This window comes from Rhinopithecus roxellana, chromosome 7, assembly GCF_007565055.1.
Source record: "Rhinopithecus roxellana isolate Shanxi Qingling chromosome 7, ASM756505v1, whole genome shotgun sequence".
NCBI classification, from domain to species: Eukaryota; Metazoa; Chordata; class Mammalia; order Primates; family Cercopithecidae; genus Rhinopithecus; species Rhinopithecus roxellana.
Window position 1 is genome coordinate 140921872 of NC_044555.1, and position 21057 is coordinate 140942928.

A 21057-nucleotide genomic window follows, 5' to 3' on the forward strand; every position below is an offset into this window, starting at 1 on the left:
TCAGGGTTTCCCATTTCATTAAATGATAACACCATCTACCACCTTAGCTCAATAAAACAGATTATGTGAGATTAAAAAAAAAAAAAAAAAAACTGTGACAGATTCATCGTAAGCATATAGGAAGAAGAGCATTCAGAAAAACAGTGCAGAAATCAATATTAAGACAGAATCGTGATAATTAAATTTTTACCATAAAATGACTTTCAGAATTTATCCATAGAAAAAAGGATTATGCATAGAAAGAGGATTATCCATAAAAAAAGAAAAATATTGCTTTCCTCTGTTACCTTAGTTACTGGTTACTTCCTATTCATACCATCTTATGACTAATTTATCATGAAGCTGTGGGTCTGAAGGAACTAGAAATAAAATGAATGTGAATGAGTCAAGAAGATCACTCTATCCTGGAAATTATTTCAGTCAGAAATGGCCTTTAGAAACAGAACACTCCATTACTCCCATCTCATCTACCCTCAAGGTACCAGGTTTTCAGTATAAGAATATTCATCCTACGGAGAACCACACTGGATATTCATTGATATTTACTAAAATTTAAATCATTTTCATCCACATAAAAACAAAAATAATTTCTGAATTCTCTGGGACAATAAATCTTTATTTCAAAAATAAAATTTGTAATTTAAAAAGATAAGCAGACATGCTGCTTTCCCCTTTAGTGCCAAATGGTAAGAAAAAAATCTACATATGATTCTGGAATGTTTACCACCAATAATAAAGGTAGTAATAGTTTACTCACATATTTCAAAATCCGAGTGAACAGACTCTCGTACCAGGGCTTAGAGAATAATGCTTTAAAAATTATTTTTACATTTTATCAGAAAAGACTTAAATCACTTCCAAGTATGCTGGACAAACAGAAATACTAAACTGAGTTGCTGTACTCATCTGATCTCAGAAAATCACATAGGTCAGTTCAAATCAATTGCTTTCTTACTACTATTGACCAAAGCAACTCATCAAGGAAAACTGAACTGAGAAATTAAAAAAAAAAAAAAAAATCCCTTTCAGATGCTTGGAACTGGAGGTGGTATGGGATAGTGAACATATGAATACACATAGTTTAGTAAAAGAGTTTACTGTTATCTATGATACATAAACCTGTTCCTTAGTGTTACACAAAAGGAGGAATTTAACAGAGCTAACAGCTTGGTGCTGGAAGATATATTGAAACTTAGAAGTAGGTCCACATCTAACTAGAATAAAATCTACTTTTTCCTTATTTGTGTGCACCTCTGAAGAATAAAGTAGAGAGGTACACCTTTCTGAAGAAGATAGTAGAGAGATACACAAGTAAGAACTAGACAGAAAGCGAGAATAAATATGGGTGATGTAAATGATTAACAAAACATACACAGGACAGCAGTTTCCACAATACATTTGACCGGATTATATATTTTCAGGTATTCTCCAGGATCTCCAAAATCAACCTATTAAAAAAAATATTGGGAAGGCACAGTGGCTCATGTCTGTAATCCCAGCACTTTGGGAGACTAAGGCAGGTGGATCACCTGAGATGAGGAGTTCGAGATCAACCCGGCCAACATGGTGAAACCCATCTGTACTAAAAATATAAAAATTAGCTGTACGCAGTGGCACACGCCTGTAATCTCAGCTACATGGGAGACTGAGGCACAACTGCTTGAACCCAGGAGGTGGAGGTTTCAGTGAGCCAAGATTGTGACACAACACTCCAGCTTGGATGGCACAGTGAGAATCCTTCTAAAAAAAAAAACAAACAAAAACAACAACAAAAAAAACACCACTATAGTTATTTAGTACCTAATGTTAAAAATATACTTAAGAAGATGACATTCTAAAGAAAATGTATCTCTCAAATAAGCTTTACATTTACATATTAGTCACTGATAGCTTTTGTAAAGAAGAGTTCTTCTATTCAATTTTTTCACTTTATTTAAATAACACAAGTAAATTAGAGCTAAACATAAAGGTGGGTCCATATCTACCTAAAATAAAGATCTGGCCGTGCATAGTGGCTCACGTCTGTAATCCCAACACTTTGGGGGGCCGAGGCAGGTGGATCACCTGAGGTCTGGAGTTCAAGACCAACCTGGCCAACATAGTGAAACCCCATCTCTACTAAAAATGCAAAAATTAGCCAGGTGTGGCAGTGTGCACTTGTAATCCCAGCTACTGGGGAGACTAAGGCAGGAGAATAGGAGAATTGCTTGAACCCGGGAGGTGGAGGTTGCAGTGAGCCAAGATCACGCCACTGCATTCCAACCTGGACAACAGAGTGAGACTCCAGCTCAAAGGCAAAAAAAAAAAAAAAAAAAAAAAAAAAAAAAATATATATATATATATATATATATATATATATGCCTGTATATTAAGCCCAGGACAAAATAAAACAGAGAAAGAAACCTACCAATTGAGCAATGTGCTGGACACTCTAAGATGGGTCTCCATGATCCTCACCTCTTGCTGTTTACGCCCTTCTATAATCCCCATCCCCTTGAATGTGAACATGGCCTATCACTGAATTCCAACCAATAGAATATGGCAAAGGCGATGAGATTTTACATATACGGTTACACTATGTCATATAAGACTCTAGAGGCTCTCCTTGCTGGCTTGATTGAAGTAATTAAGTGACCATGTTGAGAAAGTCCACATAACATGGGACTGTGGCCATCCTCTAGGCACTACAGGCAGCCTCTAGGAGTTGAAAGCAGCCTCCACTCAACACTCAGCAAGAAGCCAGGGACCTCAGTCCTGCAACCACAAGGAAAGGAACTCTACCAAGAACCTGAGGGAGTGTAAAAGTAGATTCTTCCCCCAGTCAAGCCTCTATATAACAATGAAGAACAGCTCAAACCTTGATTACATTTTGGTGGGAATCTAAGCAGAGGACCAAGCTGACCCATGTGTTGATCACAGCTTTGTGAGGCCCTAAGCAGAGGATCTAGTTGAGCTATGCCCAGATTCCTGATCCACAGAAACTGTGAGACAATAAATGTGTCTTGGTAAAGCTGCTAAATTTATGGTAATTTTTTGCAGCACTAGTTAATACAATCAAAAGTGTCAATGACAGAAAATTCTCCCCTGAAACAGACTTTCCAGAGACATATTTTACAGTTTAATTGTTTTAAAACAGATCTTTTCTTATTAAACTCACATATTTGTTCTCATCTGGTAGAAATAAAACTATAAACTATACACCAGTAAGTGACCTAGGACAAATATTCAAGTGGTGCCAAATTTTTAATTTTAGTTTTAATAAACTTAAAATTGAACAGTTCTATTTTTGTCCTTTAATCTTGCTTTCTGAAAAATCAATCACTAACTTAAGTACAGTATAGAGAACATAATTTCTTTTTTTTTTTTTTTTTTTAAGTTCTGGGATACATGTGATGAACATGCAGGTTTGTTACACAGGTATACATGTGCCATGGTAGTTTGCTCCACCTATCAACTCACCATCTAGGTTTTAAGCCCCACATGCATTAGGTATTTGTACTAATGTTCTCCCCACCCTTTTCCTGCCAACCCCCGACACACCCCAGTGTGTGATGTTCCCCTCCCTGTGTCCACGTGTTCTCATTGTTCAACTCCCACTTATGAGTGAGAACATGCGGTGTTTGGCTTTCTGTCCCTGTGTTAGTTTGCTAAGGATGATGGTTTCCACCTTCATCCATGTCCCTGCAAAGGACATTAACTCATTCTTTTTATGTCTGCATAGTATTTCATGGAGTGTATGTGCCACATTTTCTTTATCCAGTCTATCATTGATGGGCATTTAGGTTAGTTCCAAGTGTTTGCTGCAATAAATAGTGCTGCAACAAACATGCGTATTTATATATAGTGTTTACATATAGTGCAGCAATAAATAGTGCTGCAATAAACATTCATGTGCATGTGTCTTTATAGAATGATTTATAATGCTTTGGGTATATACCCAGTAATGGGATTGCTAGGTCAAATGCTATTTCTGGTCCTAGATCCTTGAGGAATCACCACAAGAACATAACTTCATATTCCTTTAACAATCAGGGATATCTCAATATCTTAAGAACTAACCCTCTCAACATGAATTATCAACAGCATGGCTTTGTTGCCATGAAAGATGAAATGCAAACTAAATGCAGAATATATCCTGGAATTTACTTTTTCAAAATAATTCCACCATACATAAGGATGTGGAGAAATTGGAACCTCTGTGCACTGTTGGTGACAACGTAAAATGGTATAGCTGCTATGAAAACCAGTATAGCAATTCCTTAAAAATTTAAAATAGAATTACCATATGACCTAGCAATCCCACTTCTGTGTATAGAACCAAAACATCAAAAGCAGGATCTCAAAAAGACATTTGTACACCTATGTTCATAGCAGCATTATTTACAAATAGCCAAAAGGTAAAAGCAACCCAAGTATTTATCGACAGATGACAAGTTAAACAAAATGTGGTATATACATACAATGGAATATCATTCAACCTTAAAAAGAAATGAAATTCTGACGCAGGCTGCAACATGAACCATGATGATATTATATGAATTGAAATAAGCCAGTCATAAAATGACAAATATTATATGATTCCATTTATATAAGGTATCTATAATAGTCAAATTCATAGAGATGGAAAGTAGAAAGGTGGTTGCTAGGGCTGGTAGAAAGGGGAGAATGGAAAGCTTTTGTGTAACGTGTAAAGAGTTCCAGTTTTGCAAGATAAAAAGAGCACTGCACAATAATGTGAATGTACTCAACACTTTTGAACTGTATTCTTTAAAATGGTTAAGATGGTAAATTTTGTTTCATATATATGTATTTACATATATGACAATTTAAAATTGTAATGCTAAAAATAAGATTAGTAATACACCGTATCAGGTAAATTTCTTGTCATGTGCATCTAGACTTAAAGCTCCTTGAGGAATGATGCTGTGTTTCATTCATTAGGCAGGCATAGTATGTCATGAAAACAGCAATTCTTCAGTGTCAAGTATACCAAGATTCAAACTCTAAAGCTCTACTTTTACTGCCTTTGAAAAGTTTATTAAGCTTTCTCAGTTGCGATTTCTTCATCTGTAAAATAAGCAACCTAGGATTGTCAGGATTCATACAATGTTCCTAAAGCAGCTGGCACAGTGTCTGACATGTGCTCAATAAATGCCTGATGGGGGAATGATTTTCTGACAAAAACAGAACACAGAAAAAAATATATAAAAACATTTTAGCTAATAAGTCATCAGAGGTGAATAATGCTCCCTGTATAGAGAATAATAAATCTGTGAATCAAAACTTACTGCCATATCATTATCATAATAGTATTGACTCAATAGTTTTAGTTTAGTTTTTTATTTCATTTATTTATTTTTTGAGATAGGATGTCGCTTTGTCACCCCAGGCTGCAGTGCAGGGGCAGTGCGAACACAGTTCATTGTAACCTCGAACTCCTAGGCTCAAATAATCCTCCTGCCCCAGCTTCCCAAAGCACAGGGATTACAGTCATGAGCCACAGTGCCCAGCCCTAGTTTAGTTTTGATATGTCATACCGTTGTGGAAAGATCACTTTTAAAATTATGATAGAATCACTTTTGGTCAACGTGAAATGAATCTACCAAACCAACCCATAAAGGTATATACATATTCATGAACATATTCCTTGCTTTAAGAAACACAAATTGGAGAGAAATAAAAAAGTATCTTTGTATATTTTTACTATAACACACTTTATCAATTTATCTAACAGTCTTTTAAGCAAGACATTTCCAAAAATAAGATTTAGTTGGTTTGTTTTTTTGGATTCACCAGGCGAATTTTAATTTGTACTCTGTCTTTTATACTACCAAATACTTTCAAAGATTTATTAATATTTATGGTCATTTCCCCAAAACACTTTAATCTTTTCAAACTTTTAAATTATATTGTCAACATACTGCTTATGAGAAATCCGATGACAACTACAATAATCATTTTAAATGATCTACTTTGATCCTTTCTGGCTTTCTCATTATACAATATTCCTGTAGTTTGTACCTCAAAAGGTTTGAAATATACCCACCTAATTATTGTCACTGCTTCAGGGGGGACTTAAGGAAGGGCAATTCTGTTTCAAATCAATTTAAAAGAGATGTCTTTTTTTTAAAGAGTCTCAGAATGGGACAAGAGTATACAGCCTCCGAGCAATTACTTTAGTCAAGTATTTAAATGCAATCATGAGGCTCTGTTGTAAAAGTATTAGCTGATAAAACATATCCATGTTCAAATTAGGCATAAAACCAAGTCCAGAGTTAAATATGAATGATATTTGGAGTATTTGCCATTTTGAATTACCTGTGCTTTTGAATGTCAATTCATCTTTATCAACACTCACGTTACACTTTCCCTTTTTCCTTCCACCTTACCCTACGCAGACTTCTATCAGTAAACACTGTGTTACTTGTTAAGTATCTGTTCCATCTATCTATCAGACTGTAAACTCCTGGAGGAAAGGGATCACATCATATTACTCTTGGTTACCACAGTACCTAGCATAATATCTGGAACATAATAGACACTGGAAAAATAGTTACAAAATGGAATGACTAAAATCTGGGATCTAAATGAATAAAATTTATAAAATAACTTCAATAATAAGCAAAGGCCATTATTTTTCCTTAGATTTTTATTAGTTTTCTTACTAAAAATGTTTAAAACCAACTTTAAAACATAATTTCATGAAGAAGTTACAGTAAGTCATTTTACTTCTCATTTCTGACTCTTAAATGCTAACAGCAAAGAGGAATTCAGCTTTTTCAAAATCACATTAAAATATATTGTTTGGGTTAGTCATAAAATTGTTTTCAAGAAAAAAAATCTTAGAAATTCTTTGCATTTCACATCTTGCATGGCAATCACATTATGAACCTCAGTATCCATGGGACATTGGTTCCATGACCTCTCGTGGATGCCAAAATCCACAGATGCTCAAGTTTTGTATATAAAATGATGTAGCATTTGCATATAACTATACACATCCTCCTCGACACTTTAAATTCTCTCTGTTATTTATCTGTTATATCTCTTCCTCTATATTTTAAATTATCTCGACTAACAGCTATTTAAACGGCATTTATATTGCTAGATATTACATAGCAATAATATTATCTCTATTAACAGCTATTTACATAGCATTTATAAGTTAGCTATTACACAGCCAAGAGTAAGGAGAGCTATGCAAAGCAAGAATATGGCACAAACTGAACTGCCATACATATCGAGGCTCTACTTTCTTGACAGCTTATTTGAGTAGGAGGAAATCAGGTATTATATTTTAGAAAAGCAAAAGGGTGGGAAAGATCTATTAGTGAATCTGTGAAAAATGCCACAGGAGTATGGAATTAAAACATTAACAACCAAAATATTTTTTAAAATCTTTCTATAAGGCTAAATTTGTTGGTATTTGTGACATAATATATCATCCTTCAGTTCAGACATTTCTTCGTGCATTACAGAAAAATGGGTAGATACACAGTTAATTAGTTTTCAGTTATGAAGACAGAAATTGAGAGTAATAACCAAATGAACCCTATCTAGTAACACAACACTTTATACATATTAAATCATAATTTGGTGAGTGCATGCAAAATAATATTTAGAACCAATTAAAACAAATCCAATTATCATCATGCTTTTAAAAAGGACTATTTTTAAAAAAATAGTAGTTGTACTACTACTATTACTACTGAGTTACTACTGAGTCACTGAGTAACTACTGTTACTACTGAGTTAAACTAAGTACATCAATATTACATAAACATTAGAAGGTATTTCCAGAACATTTGAGTTTTTACAACCTTGTTTCAATGACAGAAAAGCAGCTCCCTGGTTTCTATTCAGGCAGGAATTTGTTTACTCTGCTTAGTTGAAATCAGAGCTAATGACTTTATTGGTTTTGAATAGCTCTAAAGTGTTCCCAATGCAAAGGCACTGGCTGTCTGGCCAGTCTCATATGGGCTACAACACATGAATTTGGGAAGTTTACTTTCCAAAAAATATAAGTATTCCTGTGGTATAAATGAAGTCCCATATATATGCAACCTACATACACACATGACATTCTGAGGTAGTAATTCTCACTGTTGTAACCTCTTCAAGATATGAAGTCTATATAATCACATTAAAATACTACCTTTGGGGTATGAATTAAGTTTAAATTGTCTACTGAGTTATATATCAGGGTTAAAGAAGTACTTTGTCTAGAAAACCTAAATCTTTCGTTATTTTTTGAAAGGAAAAATAACTTTATTATTCTTGACAAACATTACATACAAAGTACAATTGTGTTACTTCTCAAAACAATCATAAACATGTTAATTCCCATTTTATATGTGAAGAACTGATTAATTAACATTTACCTAAAAACACACAGCAAGCTAGTAACAGGATAAAGCAACTCGTTTGTCCCAGTGAGTCACAGTTCCTAAACATCCTACATCATATTACTCTATTCTTTCATCACTTCATAAACAATGGAGAATAAAGGAAAAAATTTAAAATCGAAAATGGGTTTCTATGTGGAAGAAGGTCAAAAATAGACAGCTATTACACAACCTTAGCTTGAGGTCAAATTCTACCTGATATGTGTGGGGTTTTTTTCCATTAATAAATGTTTGCTGTCAAAAAACTACTCAGAGAAAATCACAAGTCAATAGACTACAGAAAACAGAAGCTCAGTGAATACAAAAAATATAAGCTCAGTAAAAGCAGTACCATCCTCTTGAGAAATGAACACAAAAAAGAAAAAGCAGCCTTACTACAGCTAATCAAGGAAGAATAAAATGTTTCAAAACTCAAGCCACATGTAGAAGCAGATGGTCAAAAAGGAGAAATGTGTATTTGTATATAAATACCTTTAAATAAGAAGAAATTCTAATAACTGCATAATTAGATATGATACTTAAATATCATTATACAATAGTTGATTTTTTTTAACTTCCAAGCCTGTTAATCTTCAATAACTCAGGTTGCAGATGTGATATATTTAAAAATAATAACATTTACTGAGTACTTACAATGGAAAAGACACTCTTCTAAGTGCTTTACATATATTATATGCTACTGTTATCCCCATTTTACAGATAGAGCGACCAAGTAAAGTACAGAGAAGTAACTTGTCCAAGGTCACACAGTAAATAAATAAACAGCCAGAATTTAAACTCAGGCATTCTAGCTCTAGGGAACCAGCTCTTATCCTCTATGCTATTCCGAATTTCTAAAGAATCTGAGATGGCTAACCAACTGTTTATATTTCCTTAAAGTTTAACAATCAACTTAATTAGCACAATATTCTCAATACAAACCCAACCTACATTATTCTCATATTTCCTCTTTCACGTAGGAAGGCATGAGGCACTTAGTATCATTAACCAAGGTTAAAGAAAGTAGTTTAAAAATGTTTCTCAAAGAACGAATGTCATTCTCTTCTTAAAACCAAAATGAATATGCAACTACTATTTGTCAATTTTAAAAACTAAAATAAATTGTTTTTGAGACAAGGTCTCGCTCTGTAACCCAGGCTGGAGTGCAGTGGCCTAGTCATGGCTCACAGCAGCCTTGACTTCCCAGGCTCAAGTGATCCTCCCACCTCAGCTCCACAAGTAGCTGGGACCACAGGCATGCGCTACCACACTCAGCTAATTTTTTATTCTTTTTAGAGACAGGGTCTCACTATGTTGCCCAGGCTGGTCTCAAACTCCTTGGCTCAAGTATTCCTCTCATGCTGCCTCCCAAAGTGCTGGAAATACAGGCATGAGCCACCATGCCAAGCCAAAATAATTTTATTTAAAAAGAGCAAAATTAAATCTATGTTAATGATGGTTAACAAAGTTCCAACAATCCAGGCTCCCATTTTCTTGGCAAATAGATAGTTTCTAGAATATGAACTGAAGCTTATTCAGTCTTGTAGCTCTCATGTCTAGTACTAAGCAACTAACAGGTCACAAACTGCTACATAAAAAATGTTAGGGGTAATGTACAGATATGGGGGAGGAGATAAACAGAGAAGTACCACTGCAGAATGAGAAAGTTCACACAAAACTTCCAGCACTATTAGGTTTTCTCATCTATAAAAGGGTCTAAGAACAGTCACTTAATGTTTTGAAAATTAATGACTGCAAAGAAAATATACCACAGAAATTATTTTGTTTTTTAATAAAGATTATTTCACTAAACCCGATACAGAAACAACCTTAAGAATTTTATTAACTAATTTTGTTAATTTATTTTATTAACACCATATATCTATGCTCAGTAAGTGCAATTCTGAAGTTCCATAGGACTAATTCATTAAAATTATTAATGAGAACTACACATATGTGACAAAATGATTTTTGATATAGTACAAAGGCAATTAATTCAAAGGAGAACAGGTAGTCTTTTCAACAAATGGTGGCAGAGCAACTGGACATACCTGTGGGAAAAAGTAGACTTCTACCACACTACCCACCATATTCAAAAATTAACTAGAAAAGGATCAAAGACCTAAATTAAGACATATAACTAAAAAACTTCTAGAAGAAAACTTAAGGGAAAATTTCTGTCACTTTGGATCAGGCTAGGATTTCTTAGATACAACACCAAAAACACAACTCATAAAAGAAAAAAAAACTGACAAACTGGACTTTGCTAAGATGAAAAACCTCTACTCTTTGTTAAGAGAATGAAAAGACCACAGAATGGGAAAAATATTTGGAAATCAATATCCAATAAAGGACTTGCATTTGGAATATAAAGAATTCTCAAAATTCAATAATAAGAAAACAACTCAACTTGAACAATTTCAAAAATTTTGAAAAGACAACTCATCAGAGAATATATATGGATGGCAAATAAGCATATGAAAATATGCTTAGCAACATGTGTCATTAGGGAAATACAAGTTAAAATCACAATTAGATACCGCTACACTCCAATTAGAATAGCCAATTTTTTCCACTTAATCTGACAACACTAAGTGCTGACAAGTATTCAGAGCAGCTGGAATTCTCATACAGCAACCTCACTCGTAAGTGTTTACCCAATATAAGTGAAAAGTTAGGTCCAAACCGAAATTTTCACACAAATGTGTATAATGGCTTTATTCATAATCACCAAACACTGGTAACAACCCAAATCCAAATGTCCTTCAACTTATTAATGAACAAATAAACTGTGGTACATTCACATAACAGAATAGTGCACAGCAATAAAAAAGAAAGAACTAATAATACATACAATATCATGAATAAAGACCAAATAAAATCAAATTAATATTGTTTGTAGATATGAAGTTGCTGAATGACCATGTCTTTTTTGAAAATCCGTATTGACTGACCTCCCTTAAGAGATTCTATAAGTATTCACTTATCCCAACATAATTGCTCTACACATGATAAACACAATAAATGTTTTATGATTGTGCCAGGTCTAGAGTTACTCTTCTCCATCTGTAAAATACAGTACAAAATCATATACAAATTATTTTACATATGTTCTGTCATTCTTGTATATGTCTCTATAATCAACATATGGTTTTCTGTATATGCCCATGTAAGTTTGAAATGGAATTGTTTCCAACAGCATTCATTTATCACAGCATCCAGTCCAGGTGAACAATCAGGAATGCAAAATATTTTTTATCATATCAGACCTAATGGTTTATCTATTTCCCTTAATTTTGAATTTTGACTATTCTCAATTAGTACAATTTCTTTAACACATACACCAAACCCCTCTCATGATGCTGTATTTAAGAAAAACTAAAAGTCATTTGAAACCTAACATTCAGTCCACATTTCCCCTCATATGACATTTTTCTCCTTTGCTTTCTGAAGTTTTGTCCACTCTGATCCTTTAAGTAGAGTAATAAATCCCTATACCTCAACTCTCATCAAGCTTATGATTTTTAGGATAATTCATGTTCCATTTTCACTTATGCCTTAATGACTAATTTCAACTGTAGTAATTGAAAATAGCAAAAATGTTTTATGTAATAATTTCCCCAGAATCTTCAGAAAGAAAGTGTAAATTTTAATTTCTGCTTTTTTGAAAAAGGTAGCAAATTTCCCCCTAAAATTTCCTTAGATTTTAAAAACTGATCTTGATCTTTATTTTTTTAGTTTTTGCATTTTTTCTCAAAATTCAGTTGAGTGTATTTGTGTGGCTCTATTTCTGTGTACTCTATTCTGGTCTACTGATCTATGCTTCTATTCTTCCACCCATACCACATTGTCTTTATTATAGTTACATAGTAAAACTTAATATCCAATAGAGTAATTCCTTATTTTATTCTTCTTTTTCAAAACTGTTTCAGAGTTTCTAGGTCTTGTACTTTTACATATACATTTTAGAATATGCTTGTCTGTTTACAAAACAAAACAAAAAAACAGATTTGCTGGGATTTTGTTGACATTTATTTAACTTAAATAGACAGGCATGGCTATTGAATCAGCACATCTGACTGCTGATCTAATATGATTGCTAACAACTTACCTATATTCTCTCCTTATTTTCAATATCGTCCTTAGTGGGGAGATAGCAATGTATAGAGGAAAAAGCATGAATTTAAAATAATCTAGTTTCAAATTCCAGACATACTTCCCACTAACTTGCATGTATCTTTCTATTCTGTTAAAAAGACACAACTGTCTTACCAAGATGTTTTGAAGAGTGAATAAAACTGAGATAATCTATGATGCATCTAGTACTAGCTGGTACATAGTTCATGCTCAATAAACACTATATATCTTTCTCTCTTAAGATTCGATACCTTTAAATGGAATGGATTCCAACATTTTTTCAGGTTAAAAAAATTTGTATTGGGTATTTAAATTGCTATATTTCCTCTTAAAGTTTGTCTTTAATCACTTTACAGGAGAGGCAGAGGGATCCACAGTAATAATTATCCATGGGTTTTGAAATTGTTTGTTAGAGATGTAATGGGATATTTGTCATTCAAAACAGTCACTATATCCTTACTTAGCTAGTAAAATGGATGAACAAGTAATTTAACCTCTTAGTTTTATGGCCGAACTGTATGAAAATTAGCTACGGTGCTAAAATTTTGTTTTTAATGCTACTGGAAAAGCAAAGTCCTCAAAACTAAACAGCAAGAACATACACGGCAGTTTAAACAACCTCATTTGGCTCCAGTCATATCTTAAAACAACAACAAAATAAAACACACAGAAAAATATCACAATTCACAGATAATTTACTGTAGAGCTAATTGCTAGCTTAAACATTAATATTCTTTTGTTTTCCTATTGAATAGTGACAACTATGTGACTATTTCTCTTTTTATTTTGGCCTAGAGCTGTGGTTTTTAACCCTGGCTGTACATCTGGGGAATCTAGATTAGTTAAATGTGAATCTCTGAGTGGAACACTGGCATGGATATTTTTTAAACTCCCAGGTAAACATAATACACAACCAGAGTTGAGAAAAATCAGCTAAGGAAACTCAAGGTCAAATTTATAATTCAACTATATTTTAAACATGTCGTAGACCCTTACAGCCTGCTTATTTGTGCTCTATTTTATCCTTCACTCCCTACCCTCCAGCCTCTTCATATATCTCCTACTTTGTTTTCCCTCATCCTCAATATCAAAATAGTTATCAGATTATATGTCCCATACACTATCTCAAATACTTGGTAAAATGAAGCAAATGACAAGTAACACACATGCACTCTACTCCACCCTCCCTCTTTCTCTGTCTCTTCTCTTCCCCCCTCTCTCTCTCACACACACACACATGCAGACACACACGTGCACACAAAATTACAGCAGGACCTGTTTCTAATGTAGAGATACAGATTAAAATCTAGCAGTGAAATCAGTTATAGAATGTCTCCCAGGGCAATTTAGAAAACATCTCTTATCTGCAAAAGCCAGATTTAGCTCAGCTCTCTAAATCTCTCTCCCATTCAACTCCTTTCCCACCTAAAAACAAACAAAAATAAAGAAAATACACACACACAAAAAATTATCGGCAGGAACAGTAAATAATCCTTGGAAATAACATAAATGAATAAACATTACATAGCAAAATCTGACAAAGTACTGAAAGGCTTATACCTCAAGATTCCCAGTGCTTACCAAATCTTAAGAAGTGCTGCTACATACAATGGTGGCACCAAGAAAGAAATTACAGGAAGGGAAAAAAATCTTGCATTTCCTCATCAAAATTCTAGACGAGAGAGTAGGTACTAAAACAATATGGCCCAGAAAAGCAACTACACTATCGGTAGGTCTTATTATGGAACACAGAGGTAATGATTAGCTCTCTTGATGAACTAATCAAGGTAGGGAAATATAGAGGCCCTGCCCCGAGGAACTGACCTGAATATTTCCAGATCAGACTGGTTTAAAGAAAGATTGACTTGGAGGAACTGAGAAGGCACCTGTGGCAGGGAGGGGCCACTGTCCTCTGACTCCTCCCTGCTTGTCTATTCCAAATAAACCTGGTGAAAGCATACAAACAATACAGATGTCCCTGCTCTCTTTCCACATTCCAGAAATAAGTACTGGTCACTATTTTCAGAATAGGACTCTGTACTCACGGCTGCTGACTATTTAAGATGAACATTGGTGAAACAAGAATTACAGACCTAAGGCCCATTTAAAAAGAATAAAAAAATGTTTTAGCTAGTAATAAGCGTATTCACCTTTGGTAGTAAAGAATTTAAGAATTCTAAGCACGATCAGAAATCTTCAGAGTGGAGTGCTATTATTCAATACAATATTAGAAAGGGGAGAGTTCATTTTAGCTTTCTATCTCCCTACACTACAAAGATCTATTGATTTTTGTATTAGTCTAGTGGCTAATATAGAGACTTATATTGGCAGGTATGCATTAAATACCTGTTATATTGAATTAATTCCTACCAGGATGCTTCTAATCTCAGTTGTTTGTTATTTCTTCTTACTCTCCAACATCCAATCATTTACCAAATTGTAACTATTCTACCTCTGCCAAGTCTCTCCCATTAGTCATCTCTTTTCTACCCTTTCTGTACCAGTTCAAAAATCTCATTACTACTTCCACTAACACAATAGCCTCCTAGCTGGAATTCCCCACCTTCCATATCTCCCCCATTCTTCACCACCATCAATTATTTTTCAAAGCACAAATCTAATGTCACTCATGTTCTCAAAAACCTTCAGTGACTCCTATTTATGAGATAAAATTGAACCCTTAAACTTGCTTTAAAAGTCCCATTCAATCTAGGCCTAGCCTACCTGTAATACATTCCTTATCTTATCTCTCACTATATCCCCTCTCCCACATCACAGACTTATAACAGCATCAGACTCTTCCTTCTTTCAGAACATTCCCATGCCTTTTCTTATATTGTCCCCATCCACGTGAAATATGCTCCTTTCATCTGTGAAAATATTACCACTTTCTAATGCCCTGCTCAAATTCCACCTCCTTCACAAAGGTTTACCAGATCCATTCCTAAACCACCACCACCCCATTGTTGATAATCTTGTGCCTTCTACAATAACAATTTCCATACATGCCTGTCCAACTACCTGAATGTAAACCTGTGGGGGTAGGGTAAGCATTTTACATTACAGCACTATGTACAGCACTGCCTTGTACTCAATAAATGCTTCATGAATTGAACCAATTCCTACCATGACAAGAGTTCAGAATTTTTAAAAATATTAAAAATTTCAATGAAACACCTCATCAGCCAGATATAATAAATGAAATTATCTGTCTCTTATCCTTCCAGTGTTTCTAAATATAACTTTGTATTTAATCCCTGGATCACCCTATCTGTGATTACAAACATTCACAGTGAGAGCACCACTATACTTAGATGAAATGATCAAATTTAGGAAGGGTTCTTAAGAAAAACTGCTTACAAAACGGAAAGTTATGGCCATGGTTATCTGAATCCCAGGATTTTAACATAAATAACAATAATTCAGAGTTTAGGGGCATGGAAAGAGGCATGATGGCTGTGGGAAAAGAGAAGGAACTATTGTGTACTAGAGACTATGTGCAAAACATCTTGCTAAGTTTATTAAACCCAGCACTGAATTTTCTTTACAAAACAACTCTTGAAGATGGTTTTTTCTCCAACTTATAGATAAAAAAAAGTGAGGTTCAGAAAAGTTAGGTAACGTGGATTGTGTCACACCATGAGTATGGCATGGAGCTCAGACAAAAACTCAGATTTACCTGCCTTCAAAGCTGTTCTTTCCTCTATTACTATAGGGTCTCATGAGAATTAATTAAAACTAGAAGTTTTTCCCAAATTGGTTTTATCAGTAAACTACATACTCTCAAAACTAATTTGCTTATACAGGCATGGTTCTGAGCACCTGCAGTCCCAGCTACTCGAGAATCTGGGGCATGAGGATTGTTTGAGTCCAGGAGTTCGAGGCCAGCGTGGATAATGGACAATGACACAGAAAGACTCTGACTCGAAAAATAAATAAATAAATAAATAAATAAAAACTAACGTCCTTAAACAAAAATAGCATTGCTAAAGAAATAATATAAAAGTACTAGATATTTACTATGATATGAAATGTGAAAATTCTATAATCAACTCCATAAGGAAGCACTTGGTTCATCACCAAAAAACAACTAAGTGAACAAACTGTAACATGTATGGCATTAAATCATGAAAAGTTCACATTAGTCAAATAGGTTGTTCTTTATGATCCTTGCCCAGGAATGACCCATCCCATCTCAAGTAAAAGCTCTTTCTTGATCCTGACAGAATCCAATCAAAAGCTAAAATTGTGACTGCGTGAGGGGTGATGCCCTTTGAAGTTCCTATTCCCAGTAGACCTGATTGAGACAGTCCCTGCAAGAGCTCTCACAACCAGTTTCTTGCTTACCCTATTTCCCCTCTTCTAAGAACTCTCTTCCCAGAAACCAAAAGATCCCAGGTTTCCCCTTCTCAGGCCCATTCTCCTCCTCTCACTGGGACCAAGTTAATTATTGGTTGAAACCTGACACATTTCACCATAGAACAATTTTACAAACAGTGGTTAGGCTCGGCATCATTATACCTCGTTATTGTGTACTGATCTAAAACTATAAGTACCCTTGATAAGTTTTTCCTGTGGGAAAACATGTTAAGAGTCTCAAACAACCAATTTACACACTTCTGAATGGTAATTCAAAGGTTAACAACTGTCCATGCAAGCAAGACAGGTAAAAGATACAAAAAGACTCCAAAATATATGGTATTGTCTATAATCTTTAATCTTACCAGATTCAACACACACAGAAATGGACGGAAATTATTTCTTTTGACATTAAAGTTAACAGATTCTTACCCACATTTTATTTAAGGATTCTAGCACATTTTAAAAATATATATTCTACAACAAAAACACTCTTAGTCCTAAAATTATCACGATTGAGGGTTGTAGAGCTTGTACTCAAAATTAGCATTTCTAAAGCCAACATCAACAAATTTGTAATTAAAATAAATATAAATTATCAAAAGTAAACTTGTTTACTTCTTATCAAAAGATTATAATTAAAAACAAACTCTTCTAAGTACTAAGTGGGTCTGTTCAAATGTAGCATTTAGTTTTCACCTAGAATATTTTTTATTAAGTAACTTGCAGGGTTAAATCTAACCAATCATAACTGTTTTAGAGAAAGAAGGCAGAAATACTATCTTCACCACATTACCTTCACCTTTCGTTTTACTTCATAGGGATTAACAATTTCCACTCGAGTATTTTTCCAAATTGCTGAGGTAGAGAGACCCATTGTTAAATCTCTACAATACCTAAAACATACTGCAAACAATAAAAAAACCATATGTGGTAATTACAATTTAAAACATACTACATTCAAAGTTAACAGAAATAATAAAATAGTAGGCATGCAAAAGGCTTCCCACCTCCCATCCCATCCTTATAGGGCAAAGCATTTAACTGTTTTTATAAACTAAATGCCTATGACTATAAGTTCTGTAAGTTACATATATGAATAAAACAAAGTTCCTCTCCCCTTCAATAGACTTGCTAGACAATTGTGCAGTTAGCATTCCCACATTTCAACAAGAAAGGAACACCTATTCATTCATCTTGTTCTTACGAGATGTAAAATATTAAAATGTATATTGGAATTGCTTGGTTTACTAGTAAAAGATTTCCTATAAGTATAGAGGGTTCAGATTTAGGGTATTTCTGAATTTATTTCCACTACATTCCTTACCACATGCTATTCTAGCATGTAATCTTAACCCCAGTTTAGTTGATAAACAACAAAAAAATTTAAAGAAAAAAAAAACAAGATAATCATACAACAGCCAAATGTGTATATTTTTTTTTTTTAATGGACCAAGTACTTGAAGAAAAGTTGCACCCTTTAGATGTCGAGGATTGAGAGTCTTACCTCAAAATATCCTACTGTGAATCAATTTCACCAACTATTTTTAGGAGGTGTATGGTGGCCTCTACTGGAGTAGTACGCAGTCGATTAAGTTATCAGAAAAGGATCCAACTTTCTATCACAAAAGACACGTTTTTGTGTTTAAATGCTGCCCGCTTTTATAACAATAAAAACAAAGCACCTGTGTACATCTAAGTTCTCACTGCACAGCTGACCAAAGCCCAACCAGAACAGTTTCAGAGGTAAGAACAGTGGGAAGAGAGGTGAACCAAAGTATTTTGGTTGAACCTCGCTAAGTCTTACCAAAGATTCGACTTATGTATAAGGGTTGAGGTTTACTTTGCGTCTTCTTTTACAGACCAACGGGGCGGGGACAGCGGTTGTGGAAAGGAGAAGGGGCGGAGCAAGAGTGCAGTAGAATCAAGGGGACCTGAGAGGAAGCAGTAGAACATCACCTGAAACCTGGCAACTGGAGATAGGTCGCCAGTGTATCTCGACTTGGGTCATTACAAGGAACCATAACAAGCCACGGAGAAACGAGAAAGCTGTTACCAGGGAACACTCGTGCCTATGTGCAAATGTCCCCAGAGTTACTTAGTCACCTTGGTGTGTTTGTTGCACTGGGTTCATAAAGCGCCCGGGGTTCAACAGCGAGCTGGAGTCCGCAGCTGTCCCCCAAAATGTTCCCAGCCAGCAAACTAGGCGCGGCGGAGAAATCGGGACGCGCGGAGTCAGGCACAGCACCCCGCCAGTCCCCCAGTTCCCCTTCGGGTCGGAAAGTGAAGAAACTTAGTCACAACAACTCTGGCGTGGCCCGCCAGGCAGGCGCTCCGCCCAAGGCCGAGCCCGGGCCCAGGCTGCACTCACTCCGCATGCCCGAGCCCGCCGTCTCATCCCCGCCCGCTCCCCAGCGAAAGGGCAGTGCAGGCAGCATCTAGGGGGCTTGCCCGGGAGCCCGCTTCCCGGCCCCACGCCTCTCCTCTCTCGGTCCCCAGCCAAGGTCTTGAGGGGAAGGAGGCGGGGGTTGGCTCCAGCCCGTCTCGGCCACCACACTAACCTCGCCGCTGCTCGCGCCGCCGCCGCTGAACACTTCCATTTCTCGGTCCCAAGGCTCGTCCTGAGGAGCGAATGGTAGCATCTCCCCTTCAGGAGCACTCGAACAGGAGCTGCCGCCTACCGCTGGCGCAGCCGCGCATCCTGTCTATTGAACTGGCCCGCCGCCGCCGCAGCAGCGACCCCCAGCCCCGCCTTCAGCGACCGCTGCCCTCGCCGCCGGGTCTCTCACAGGCTGGGAGCAGGGGGTCGCCGCCGCCGCCGCCCGGTGATTCCCATAGAGAAGACAACTCTGTGCTGCCTCTCCGAGAGCTGCCGCTCGGCTCGCGCTCACCACTGCCACCACCACGACGGCCGCTCGGTGGTGACTCCCCCCAACACCCCGCTTCCTCGGGTCCCCTCCCCGCTCCCTGCTCTGTCAATATGGCGGCAGCGGCGGCGTTACCTGTGCGGCGCCTGGACCCCCCCCCCCCCCCACGGCGGCGGCAAAGCGGCGTCACCCAAACGTCAATGGAGATTCCCCAGCTTGGGGTGAAGGGGGCGGGATAGAGGGGCGGGGTGGATGCGGAGGACCGCGTGGTGGGTGGTGGAATAGAGGGGAGGGGGGCGTGCTGGGCTGGGGAGGCTGCTGAAGAGTAGTAAAAGCCCCTGCTAGCGCCTCGGTAAACCGGCCCGCTCCACGGAGCATGCGCAACACTCTTCACACATGCTCAGCAGGCCCTCTCAAGTCCACGGAGCAGCACTGCTGGCGGGCGGTAGGATTCTCAAAAAGGATGCTGGAACTGAAGGACCCTCCGGAGCACTTGAGGAGTCAGGGGCAGGGTAGGACTCCAAGAGTATCTCTTTGCAGGGCTTACGAAAAGCAGGTGTCTTATATGCCAAACCACGCCCATTTCAATACTTAGTGACAAGTACTAGGGCGGGGATTTTAGTACATCATACATTATCCTCCTAGGAGGTAAAGGCAGGATAACCCCCATTTAAAAAAAATAAATATGCCTGTCCTCCCTACCCCCCACCTCACTTGTCCCTCTCAGTATGCTCCCGCTGGTTGCCCTCACACTATTGATGACACACAATGCTTCTCTTCTTCACACATGCACACACACAGGCAAACATATGCCACTTAATGGACTCCACTTGTGGCAACAAAGGCATGATTCCGAAGCTTGCCCATCCTCCAGTCCCCTCTGAGAATATTGCGTCTGTAGTGACAATAATCATAATTTTTGCTACCTTCCTCAAAGCGAGCTTTACTACTTCGCTACTCTAAGCCACACACTGTATTGGGAGCTGGCGATATAACAGAGATAAAGTACAATCTTACACGGGGGGTGATCAAGATGCCTCTCAACATGGAACACTCCTTTTCTTTTCCTCAGTTGTCGCCCTCGTGGGAGGAAGGAGCTCTTAGTTACTCTTTTGTGTTGCCCTTCTTTCCATCAAGGGGAATGTTCTCAGCATAGAGCTTTCTCCACAGCATCCTGCCTGTGTGGACTGGCTGCTAATGGAGAGCTCCCTGGGGTTGTCCTGGCTCTGGGGAGAGAGAAGGAGCCTTTAGTCCAGCTATCTGCTGGCTCTAAACCTTCTACACCTTTGGTCCGAGCACTGAATGTCTTG

General features: G+C 36.9%; 1 protein-coding gene across 3 annotated transcripts in view; it reads right to left on the reverse strand.

Moving 5' to 3' along the window:
- RPS6KA6 (ribosomal protein S6 kinase A6) overlaps positions 1-19548 on the reverse strand; it is a 140952-nt gene extending 121404 nt beyond the window's left edge. The window contains exons 1-3 of one of the 3 annotated variants that reach the window (XM_030934024.1): positions 19442-19548; positions 18388-18499; positions 17677-17786 (exon numbers count right to left, since the gene is read on the reverse strand). In XM_030934024.1, coding sequence (XP_030789884.1) covers positions 17677-17757 — 81 coding nt within the window. In that variant the 5' untranslated portion in view covers positions 17758-17786; positions 18388-18499; positions 19442-19548. The remainder of the gene's footprint in view (positions 1-17676; positions 17787-18387; positions 18500-19441) is intronic. The other 2 variants (XM_030934023.1, XM_030934025.1) reach the window with 2 other exon arrangements.
- Positions 19549-21057: the final 1509 nt, after the last annotated feature.